Source organism: Furipterus horrens, unplaced genomic scaffold, assembly GCF_987537825.1.
Source record: "Furipterus horrens unplaced genomic scaffold, mFurHor1.1.pri manual_scaffold_1, whole genome shotgun sequence".
Lineage (NCBI taxonomy): Eukaryota > Metazoa > Chordata > Mammalia > Chiroptera > Furipteridae > Furipterus > Furipterus horrens.
In genome coordinates, this window is record NW_028327171.1 from 172,701,125 (window position 1) to 172,713,264 (window position 12,140).

General features: G+C 36.2%; 1 protein-coding gene across 3 annotated transcripts in view; it reads right to left on the reverse strand.

The window, feature by feature from the left end:
- TTN (titin) overlaps positions 1–12,140 on the reverse strand; it is a 269,733-nt gene that overhangs the window by 99,971 nt on the left and 157,622 nt on the right. For all 3 annotated transcript variants that reach the window (XM_090281173.1, XM_090281165.1, XM_090281190.1), the window contains 16 exons: positions 11,682–12,083; positions 11,223–11,501; positions 10,703–10,978; positions 10,408–10,547; positions 9,992–10,118; positions 9,636–9,899; positions 9,107–9,373; positions 8,702–8,965; positions 8,474–8,613; positions 8,184–8,310; positions 7,792–8,058; positions 7,417–7,683; positions 6,333–6,599; positions 6,103–6,242; positions 5,548–5,674; positions 4,624–4,766 (listed from right to left, as the gene is read on the reverse strand). In XM_090281173.1, coding sequence (XP_090137299.1) covers positions 4,624–4,766; positions 5,548–5,674; positions 6,103–6,242; positions 6,333–6,599; positions 7,417–7,683; positions 7,792–8,058; positions 8,184–8,310; positions 8,474–8,613; positions 8,702–8,965; positions 9,107–9,373; positions 9,636–9,899; positions 9,992–10,118; positions 10,408–10,547; positions 10,703–10,978; positions 11,223–11,501; positions 11,682–12,083 — 3,497 coding nt within the window. The remainder of the gene's footprint in view (positions 1–4,623; positions 4,767–5,547; positions 5,675–6,102; positions 6,243–6,332; positions 6,600–7,416; positions 7,684–7,791; positions 8,059–8,183; positions 8,311–8,473; positions 8,614–8,701; positions 8,966–9,106; positions 9,374–9,635; positions 9,900–9,991; positions 10,119–10,407; positions 10,548–10,702; positions 10,979–11,222; positions 11,502–11,681; positions 12,084–12,140) is intronic.

Consider the following 12,140-nt stretch of genomic DNA (forward strand, 5'->3'; position numbering starts at 1 on the left):
TCCTTCTCTATATCGCGCTTCACTTATCGCGGCCTCACTGTATTGCAGGATTTTTAAAAATATTATATTTAATTATTTATCGCGGATTTTTCACTATATCATGGGATTTTGTGGTACTGTATACATATGTTGTTAAAGTTACATAGATTTAAGAGTGTAGAATATGTTTAAGAACAAAAGTAGTGTTTATAAAAGTGTGGAAAAGGTTAATAAGGGAGTGGGAAAGGTTAATAAGGGACTGGGAAGGGTTTATAAGTGTGTGGGATGGGTTTATAAAGCCTTAAAAAATATATAAATACTAAAATAAACGTAAGGTTCCTACTTCACGGATTTTCACCTATCGCGGGGGGGGGGGTGTGCATCTATAACGTAATACCCACGATAAACGAGGGAATACTGTATATATATATATATATATATATATATATATATATATATATGTGTGTGTGTGTGTGTGTGTGTGTGTGTGTATTTAATTCATTTAGGCAAACAGTTTGAAATAGTGCTTTCCAAGTTGTTTCATAATCATATATTTAGCACATATGCACTTGAAAATGATTTTAATATTTTGGAATCTTTAAGGAAGTTTTAGGCTTTTGTAAGTACCCTTAATTATTCTAGGTAGTTTTTTATGTTGAAATGTCTAGGCAAATTTCTGTTTATACTTTTGTGTGTATGTGTATCATATGTGTATTATATTTGCCTCCATTCTGCCACTGGGTTTATATGTATAAAGGAAGAACATAGAAAAGCTAAATCATGAAAAGAAGGAAAAAGAACTGATTGCTTATGGTAAGCAAAAAGTGAACCTCACGTTCTAAATGCAAGGTGTCTGGCATGCAACAAGTTAGAACTTTTTTTCCCATTTATTTTAGCAATTAAAATTATTTTGCAAACCAATTAAACCCGTAATTAAAATAACATGTATCATTTCCTAATTTTGTTCAAAAATACAAATTAAGATGTTGACTGTTCTTCTCTTCCATGTATTTGCATCTCAGGGTTAGGAAAATTCAGTATCAGACAGGGCTACAATTGTTCACATAGCAGTGAACAAATAGATAAAATAACTCTAGAAATAGTTAAATCAGGAGACCACTATGACAACATTAAGAATATCAAGACAAAGATTGCCATTAATGTTACTATTTGAATAAGTTCTATTTGTAAATGTAATCTTGGACAATTTGAAGGGGTAGCTTGTAGGAAAATAAATTGTCAAAAAGAATACACCACCTTGATATGGATGCACAGTAGGTTCCATACCTGTAGCTTGCACAATTGAAAATAAGCCTACAGGACAGGGCCATCCTAACAGTAATGATAGGACAATCGGAGTTCTTCTAGTTCTGTCATCTAAAATTCCATAAGATGCTGTATTGTGTCACTGAAGTTAGTTCTGCACTGTTTAAAAGATCACTTAGAGTTAAGAATAAATAAAAAGTTTTTGCTAATGGAACTATTTATTATGCTGGTGTAAAGGAAAGAGTCATGAATAAAGTTTCATATAAAGGTTTTTTTCTTAAGAGCTTGGCATGGTTATTAATATAACTACCTTAATAATTGAGATAAGCCTAAAATATAATAAGGGAAAATAAACAGATAGGAGGAGGTAATAAGCTGTGTACTAGGAACACAGCTACTTATTCAAGGACATGGTGCTTGAGTGGAAAAAATGTTTTTGTAATGATATTTCAATATAAATTATGAAAATAAATTTTGGACTACTTTTAAAAAGTTTCTCAGTCTAGGGCCATAGCAGCCTGAAGGCGCCTGATCTTGTCTGATCTCGGAAGCTAGAGAAAGTATCTCAGGTTTCAATCTACCCACAGATATATCTTATTTATTCACATACTATTTTATCCAAATTCTTCTGCAGCTACTCTAGAAAATTCTCTTACCAAGAACTTGGTACAGAACACAGTGGTTCTCAGTTAATTGTTCTTATACAATGTATCTTGATTATGTTTTTTAAAAAGGTAAAACTAACTGGTACCTTATAAAAATAAACCATTAAAATGAATGCTGAAGATTTGTTGGTAGATTATGTAAGATTAATGTTAGATGTTATCCTTTTAAAATATTGTTAATTTGTAATGGAAACAAATTGCTATAATACAATAAACATTATGACTGTGACCAAGAAAGAAAAGAAAAAACCCACAACTCATTTCTAAACTTTTTTCTTTCATTTTTCTTATTCCAAAAACTTGTTTTTGTTTGTTTAGTGTAGTTTTTGGAGGCTAACCATTTCTCAGAGTGCAGATGAAAGACCTGAAGTGAACTGATAGTAGCAAATTTGTTCTGAAAGACAAACAAAACCTGGAAAATGTAATAAAATGACTTGGTTACTTAACAGCTTATATTCCTTTTTTAAAAAAATGACATTTAAGTTATATTAGAGCAAATTCATAAAAGGCTGAAGTATTTTGGGTGGCTAAGTAAAGGATTAAAATTACCGTGCTAAGAGAGACACAAAGAGGCCCTACAGAATTATAGTAAGATGATTCTTTCTAACCCAGGAAAAATGTTTACTGACAATAAGAGATATATTTTTTGAGTAGAAGAATGTGAATAAGATTTTTATGAGTCTACATTTTAAATTAAAATAGTATAGTTTTTACACTAAAACTAATGAGACTGGTCCTTTAATGAAAAGCTCTTGATCAAAAATATTTAGTAGCAAAAGAATAATATCATTTGTCCTTGAGGAGTGTTATTTTCAAATCAGGACTTTACAGATGTAGAAAAGATCTTGGAAAGTCAACCAAATCTCTGTCTTTAGATGTGAAAGCAATTAAACCACATTTAATAGGACAAATATTTTAAGAAAGCAAACTCAAAAGCAGAGATGCCTCCATCACCCAGTTCAATATTTAGAAGATCTCACTGAACGGAAGATTTCATCTTACATTACTTAATTCTCATGCTGAAATTTGAACATATAGTTGCTATTTCTATCCTTGGTAAAAAAGGAGACCGATCAGTGATTATTGTCTGTGGAGTCAGCAGACTTTATTTCTCAGACGACTGTTACTGAATTACCCTTTAATCACTTTGGTAGAATATGAGCTTTTCGTTCACTTTAGAACAGTTGTTCAAAGGCATTTGCTTCTAATAATTAATCAACTTTGTAGCTCTTCTTTTTTTTCTTTGAAAAAATTCAGTCTTGAATTGTGATGAGGATAACAGCAATGACTAAAAGCTTTGAATATGTCCTATATGCTAAGCATTACTCTAAACGCTTTAGATCATTAACTTGTTATCAAAATAATAACTCACTAGAAACATACCTGTTCCCATCCTACAGAGGAGAAAATGTGTCAGAGACACTGTAAAAAAACTCGCCTCAGGTCTAAATCTAAGATTTAACCCAGCAAACACCTGAACTCAGGTCATGGGCTTTAGAATTGAACCTGAAGAATGAAACAGTTATATAACAGAGCCTTAAAAGTACAATGATACCACGTGTGCGTGCGCACATATGCTACTATTCTTACTTAAAAAAAAAAACCAAAAACATTATAGTATATAAAAAAATATGACCATGGAATATATTTAAGACATCATTTCAATGGTTAAAATGATGAAACTTATTTATAAAATGATGTTTTTTATAAAAACCAAGGACTTGCCATCCATGCACTCATACATTCACATATTAATAAACAAATTAGCAGAAATGAGAGTTGTCTCTTGACATATTTTTTGATGATTGTGCTCTTTGTTAAACTGAATTCCTTGTTAATTATATTCTTTTAAGTCTTAAAAGTTTGATTTGTACCGAAGCCTGGATGGCACATCCAATATTATTCCTAAAATATTGAAAAAATTGGCATAGAACAATGAACTGTCCTGTGCTTTATTTTCATGGATGCTTTCCATGTATTTTATTTCAAGAATTCAAAATTAATGGTGAATTATCAAGATAATTTAGATACTTTGTTTTTGGGGGTAAAATCTCAGGCATATAGAAGCTAACACTGGGAGCTGGTTATACCCTAAAATTTCTTAGAGTATATTTGTTCATAGATGTGGACAACCAAGAGCCCTTCTTTCTTTTCAGTACCATTAACTGCACTTTAAATAGTCTGCTTGCATTCCAGAATTTGCATAGCTCCAAGCACTTGGGTGTTAAAAATAGCTTTGGAGAAATGCTTGAAGAGCAAATCTGCTCAGAAGTTATCTCAGCTACTTGATCAACTGCCTGAAATGGAATTTCAGTCCTCCTCTCTTAATCCCCTTACACGCAGAGCAGTAGATAGCTGGAGGAGAATTTGTCATAAAACTTAATGTGCACCATTGTTACAGCGCATCCAAGCAGAAAGTCTTTTTGATCCCCCCCTCTTGCTCTCATTGATAACTAATGAGTGTTTGCCTCTTCTTCAAAAACATTAACATTGATTGTACTTTAGTTTTTAAATTTCCATTTCAATGAAAACATCATCAGCTTAAAAACCAACAAAAATGTGAAGAATCTGCTTTACAATTTCAGCAGAAATCAGGCTAGAACAGGAAAAAGAAAGGGGAAGGGAGAGGCAGGGACATAGGGAAGAGCCAAGAACAAGGAACATACAAGTGAAAATGGAAAACCTGATTGAAAAAATAAAAGCTCCTTTTTACCTTATCGCTGGGCTCTAGTTTCTTCCCTTTGAGATACCATTCCACTGGGATGTCCTCATAAGAGAGCTCGCAGTCGAAGGTGGCTGTTTCCCCTGCTGTCACTGTGACATCCTTCAGAGGCCGCAGAAGACCAATGACCCGTGCTTTGCGAGCAGAAGGAGACAGCTTTGGATTACTCATTTTGTAACTCCCAGAGAATACATACAGACTCAGTTAATTCATCTTTGTGGTTGCCTTCTTCAAGAAGGAAAGAGCCCCAGGACCGGCCACTATTTTAGCTCCCATGTGAACGTGGCCCTGTGGTGCTGAGAAGAGGAGAGCTGGTGGCCTGAGAGTGGTTATTTGTAGAGGCCCTTTCGTTCTGCTGTACAAGGTCAGCGAGAAATCTGTGCTGCATCTGTCTTTCTGCCAGGCATCAAGTTCCTCTGGCTTCATAAGGTATGTGACTTCCAAAATAACTAAGACTCTGATTGGGAGAGGACAAGGGCCCCTCAATCACATAGCCTGTCCATGTCCATCAAACACTTTGCACCTTCCAAAAATGTTAGCCAAATGCTGTCCTCTCCTCCTTCTTGAGTCTGAAATGCCCGCACAGCGATGTTTTTCTTTATAGTGCTATAGGGTACAGGCACTTGAACTATGTGGTCTTTAAGGGTTAAATTTCTGAATTAGATTTTTATTGTAGGTATATCTGCTTTGAATGAAAGGATTGCAAAATAGGAAAATCGAACTTGCTTCATTTTCTTTTGTCCAAATCGCAAGTTCAATGGCATCTGTATTAGGATGTCAAAGAAATAAGTACAAGAAAGCCTGTTTCTGTACTTTAACAATTTTTTCCAATTAGTTAAATAATTCCAATTAATTTCACTCTCATTTTTGGCAATAGTGTACACTGAATTTTCAGCAGAAACACATACTACTTACGTTTTACTCTCAGGTGTGCGCTAGATTTAACATTAGCCGCTTGGAAATCCACCCCACCAGTCTGGTCCAGGCGACAATTGTGCAAAATAAGGAAGTGCATTTTGCCTTCTTCCTTGATCTCACAATCCTGTACCAAGAGAAAAAAGGTTTCAGAGGAAATAATTTTCCCTGGGATATTTTTTCTGAGGATATAATATCTTAATTAATGGAATGCTATTAATAATGGGTGAAGAGGCTTTTTATAACTTTGAACTTTTTGTGAAATAACTTTACGGATACAGCAGGAAAGCAATGTTTCTTTTAGCTATGTAATTCTGAACCAACTGTCGCATCACAGAATATCTGCAACCTTATACCTACTCTGCTGGAACAAAACTAATGCAAGTGTGCCTGCCTGAGCCCATTCATAGACCCTAATATCTCTCTGTGGCTTAAGGTCTGACAGAGAGCACGATATCATGTTTTAAATGCCCTGTATGCACTCTGACTTTTTGCCTGTCCTTTTCTGTTTCACACAGCTTCTCTAGATGTTGACAAGTTCAGAAATAGCCTTACAGGTGTTTGGAGTAGTGCCTCTCCCTTGAGCTTCCAGTTGGCATGGATATCATCTTCAGAGATTTCAGTTTCAAAGCGGGCCGTCTCAGTCTCTATCACCTCCACACTGTACAGGGGTCTCAGCAGTTTTATTTCACGATCTAGACAAGTGAAGGTCAGCACGTGTCATGAGCCTCTGGCAGAAATAACCTCAACAGTTTCAAGAGTGAAACTCATGGAAATTTCCTTACCCTCAATGTCAAGCTTTCCTGATGTCTTATCTGTCCCACAGTCACAGGTGTACTGCCCAATATCTGATTTCAAGGCTTTCTTTAGGATTAGCATGCGCTTCTTGCCATCTGCCTTAATAAGAGCATTTTTAGATGGCTTTATTTCCTGTCCATCCTTAAACCATTTCACTGGGGCATCCGCTTTGCTAATTTCACACTGTAGAATCACTTCATCTTTTTCTATGGCAGTATAATCTTGAAGCTTTCCTGTAAAGTATGGATCTCCCTCTGCAAGTAAAATATAAGAGAAGACATTTCATTAAGCACCAAGGGAAATGACAATCTCTGGAAGAGTTCAAGAGGCAGCTCACAGAGTTCTGTGCATATGTTAAAATTGTACCAAATGGTCACTCATTTAGTATTTCAAAAGTTCTCTAAATGTTAGAAAGGGAACAAATATGTGAGCTTTATCAGAATCTAATTTATCTGTATTTTATATTGAAGTATTTTAACAGTAGTTTAATGACACTGTGAAATTTACTTTCACATATAATTATGTGTTCCTTTATTATATTGCTAAAGTTCTGATTTCTTAGCAAATCTATTATGTCTAGTTTATGCTTTCAGATTCACATTTTTAGGTTTCCTTAATTTCAATTAATAGTTTGCCTTTAGTAATTTCTATATATGTTAGACTTCATATCTGCTTGATATTAGGGGACTAAAAATGAGATTTATTAATGTAAGCTCTGTGTTTTCTCTTATTAGAAACTTGCAAAAATATTTTTACAAAATAAATTTGATACAGCAAGGAGATAGGAAGTTACATATTCCTCTTTTAAACATGGCAGGACTCAATAATTAACTGAGAGTTTTAATTCTGATTTTAACTGGCTATTTTGTAGGCATGAGTCTTTCTTTCTTTAAATCCTTATATTTTTAGGAAAAATATTTTAGAAATAATTCTGATAACATACATGATAGTTTCTCAAGGACAGGGGCTCATTTCATGCAATATAACACTCAGAAGACTTTTAAATAATAGGCACTCCACATATTTCTGCTGAGTTTAGTGTAATCAAATTAAATTGAAAAGAGCACCTACCAAGTACAGTGAGTTTAGCTTCTGAACTTATTCCCATAGCTTCTACTTTAATTTGAGAGGTATCATCAAGAGAGAGGTCTTTGAATGTGATCGAGTGAGTTTTCCCCTCATCGTGCATTGAAACCACCTTGGTGGTATGCAGGCGCTGGTCATTCTTGAACCACTTAACCGGGATGTTATCGTGGGACAGTTCCACAGTAAACACGGCACTTTCTCTCTCTTTGGCTGTTACATCCTTGAGAGGAGTGAGGAATTTGAGCCGGATGCCTATCAAGAAAAAAAATACAAGCTTGTTAATTCCAGCCCTTAAAAGAGGAAATATACAAATAAAAGCAAAAACAAATTGAAGGTGGTCTAACTGATAAAAATATTTACCTTCAATGATCAGTTTGCCACTGGTGTGCTTGTCTTCGGCTTCAAATATGTATTTTGCTTCATCTTCAAAGCCAGCTGATTTGATCACCATGGAATGCTTCGTGCCATCCTTTATAAGCTCAAATCTGTCATCACCTGTGATTTCCTGGGTTCCTTTCAGCCAACGGAAGGTTTTGGGCTCCCTGGATACTTCACACTCAAACTTCGCCTCATCTTTCTCATAGACTTTAACATCACTGAGAGGTGTGATGAAGATCAGAGGCAGTTCTGAAAGAGAAGGATGGTGTGGATGAAGCCAGAAGATGATTCCATCATGGCCCCTGGCCAATTCCAGATCTCATAGGAAGTTCTGCAAACAACATGCGAAAGGGTGGCTGACAGGCAGAGCGTACCTTTCACTTTCAGATTGGCTGCAGATTTAGCATTGGCAGCCTGGAAGGACACCTCTCCTGTCATATCCAGCTGGCAGTTATAAAGGACCAGAGTATGCTTCTTCCCATCTTCAATGATTTCACAGTCCTGTTTAGGGTGAGGGTTAGAAGGAAAGAAATAGAAAAACATCATTTCGTAGCTGGTTAATACTACAAGTCACAAGAGGTTTCATACCAGAAGTCTTATCTTTTTTCACCCTAAACAACCAAGAAAGCCCCCTCCTGTGTGTGATCAGGTTGTCTTGACTTACAGGGGATACAGACAAAGGCTCTCCTTTTAACATCCACTCGCCATGGACATCTGGCTCAGAAAGTTCAATTTCAAAGCGAGCTGTTTCACCGACAAACAATTCTACCCCATACAGAGGTTTGTCCACTTTTATCAGTCGAGCTGAAATTATACCACGCTTTGTTAGATTGACCGAACAAATAAACTGAGGATTCAGATAAAGTAGATTTAAAACTTTTAAGCAACTCACCCTCGACATTAAAATTTGCTTTTGTCTTGTCTGTGCCACAGTCACACATGTATTCGCCTTTATCGTTTAGTTCTGCCTTTTTGATTTTTAAAATGCGGCGCAAGCCGTCTGACTTGATGGAGTATTTGGGTGAAGGCACAATCTCTTCACCATCTTTGAACCATTTCACTGGCACATCTTTGCTCACTTCACACTTCAGAATAATCTCATCCTTTTCAACTCCAGTTTTGTCATGTAATTTCACAGTGAAGTAGGGATCGGCCTCTGTAAAAGCCATTCGGCAGATAAGCAGAAGAATGTGGAAATGAAAGTTTATTGAAGAGTTAACAGATTGCCCAGTAGTTAACCACTACCCACTCCCAACATCTAAGAACTGGCTGTTTAGTTATGGTTAGTCACATTTACCTAAGACCTTTAGATTTGCTGTGGACTTCAGGTCCTTAACTTGAGCTCGTATCTGGGATATATCATCCAATGTCACTTCTCTTATCTCCAATTTGTGAGTCTTGCCCTCAGATGAGATGAGCACAGTTCTGCTTGTGTGGAGTTTGACATCATTTTTGAACCAGACTACATGCATTTTTTCATGAGTAAGTTCACAAACAAAAGTTGCTGTTTCACCTTCTTTCACTGTCTGATCTTCAAGAGGTGATAGGAATTTCAATCTTATACCTGCAATGCAAGCATGGATAATATGCTCAGAAAAACAATTTACCTTCAGAGATATTCCACTTTAATCTGCCCAGGTAATAGGGATTTCACATGGCGCTTTTAAATGGAGCTAACTTTTGTTTAAAAAATACCGAACTTTTGTTCAGTAGCAATGTGAAAATAAAGTCATTTATAGTTATTAGAACTTGGTGTGCGATCTTTAAAGTCATGTATCTCTGTGTCTAATTATGGGATGTTATAGTCAGGTCTCACCAACTCTTACCTGTAACAAATAATTGTGCTGAGGTCTTCTTGCCCTCTACCTCCGCAGTGTAGACCCCCTCGTCATCAAATTGAGAATCATTGATAACAAGAATGTGTTTCTTTCCATCAACAATGATGTCAAACTTGTCAGATGACTTGATGATATCAGGTCCTTTAGACCATATGACATTTGCCTCTCGAGTGAGGACACATTCAAATCGAGCCTGTCGCTTTTCTGGAACAGTAACATCCTTCAGGGGCACAGCAAAGTCAAGTTCGATTTCTGAAAACCAAACAGTAAGAATGCGGTTTTTCAGAATGCTGAGGGACATGAAATGAAGTTAAGCCCACTCCTTGGATTCTAAAAGCCCGTACCTTTCACCGTCAGAATGGCAGTTGTCACTGCGTTAAGTGCCTGGTAAAGGACTTCTCCAGCTTGGTCCAGCTTCACTTTGTGCAAAGTTAAGAAGCGTTTCCCACCTTCTGCTTTGATTTCACAAGTCTGAAAAACAATAGTTTTAGTTAGCATTTAAATGAGATAAATTCCATACACAAGAATTGTTTCAGATGCAGATTTCTATAAAGTTTTAAAAATTACTATTAATAAAAGTAAAAATTCATAATTTTTAAAATTATGAACAGTCTACAAAGAGTGTATCAGATTTCTTCCCCTCTTTGAGACTTAAGAAGCTTGAAGTAACTATCATTACTGAACCAAATCTGAATGTTAAACCTGGTTATAGAAAGTAGTTATTTTATATACTAACAACTTAAAATGGGAAATTACTCACAGGTGAAGGTCTCAGGAGTTCTCCTTTCAGTTTCCATTGTCCAGGAATGTCTTCCTCTGAGATTTCCGCATCAAAGTTTGCACTTTCTTTCTCATAAATGGTAACATCCTCTATTGGTTTAAGCAATTCAACCTCACGTTCTGTATGGGTCAGGGATAAAATACCATAATGCGTTATATAGTCTAACAATGCTTTGTTTTCATGTTTTATTTTTTTGGGGGGGGCGGCGTGTACGTTATTTTGCCTTATACACACATAAAACTTATCTTTTGGCATAAAAGTAGGATTTTTATACCTCCAAGTGTCAGCTTTGCAGGGTATCTTTTCCCTTCAATTTCCACTGCATATTCATCAATATCTTCTGGCACAGCATTCTTAATTTTGAGGTGTACATAATTTCCCTCTTTCACTATCTCAGTCTTGTCATTTGGTTCCCAGGGGATTTCATCATATCCTTTGAACCATTTAATATTTGGAGTATCCCTTGCTATATGACAAGTGAAAACAGCTGTCCCCTTGGGTTTCACATGCTGATCTCGTATGGGTTTCACCAGCCAGTCTCTAATGATTTCTGTGGGAAAATGAGGTCAGAAAAATAATGATCTGAATAAGTAATATAAGTAACTTCCTTAGTAAATTGCAGAAATAGAAAAAAAAAATCTCAAAACTAGGCATAATTAATCTGCTATGAGATTCTTATCCCCCATCTCTGATAAGGTATAAAACAGCAGATATTCTGATACTGGAAAATAAAATTTGCTCTTTTATTTTCTTAGTATAATGAGCAGAACAAAATTTCCCAGCAGAGTACTAACCTATTACTTTGACACAGGATGAACATTCCAGGTTGTTGGCATTCTCCACAGTAACTGTGTATGTTCCAGCATCAAAGTCATCTGTATCGTTGATGGTTAGGGCCCGCATCAAGCCAATGACGCCCGGCACAATTTTGCCTGGTTTCGCCACAACAATCTTCCCATCCTTCCTCCAGACCACATCACGTTCTTTGTTTAACTCACAGCTCAAGTATAATGGCTGTCCTTTGATCACTGTGACTTCCTCTTCAAGTGTCTTTACAAAACGCACAGGAAGTTCTGTGAAGAATTTCAGCACAGACTTTTAAATATAATAGAATATATATAATATATATATATTATATTTTCAATGAAATAAAACTTAGAAATAAGTTCTGTGTAAAATCACAATAAAAGTTGTTACTGCGGTTTACTGTATTAAAGTTGAATATGGATTGTATTCAGAAGACTGGAAATTACCTTCTACAATCAGTTTAGCTGTGGAGGTCTTTTCTTTATTTCCCAAACGTAAAACACAGGTGTATTCACCAGCATCAGAAAGCTGAACATCAATGATATGCAGCTTTCTGTCTTTACCATCTGCGATGAACCTGTGCTTTGGGCTCTCCCGGATACTGCCACCATCTTTCATCCAGGTTGTAATTGCAGTGGAGGGGGAGACTAAACATTCAAAGATGGCAGAAGAGCCAACTGACTCTGCTTCGGTTAAGACGATGTCTTTGATTTCTTTTACAAACTTCAGTGGCACAGCCTTTAGCTGGTAGGTGAATGGGGCTTCATCAGGAGGTTTCTCCCCTCCGCTTCCTGGTCTCAACTTTTTCCTTTCAGCTTCTATTGGTGAAGGAGTCTTTTTGGCTACACCTAATTCAAAATAAAATTAAAAGTTGATTTGGCACTTCCATAAGGGTCAGAAAGTGC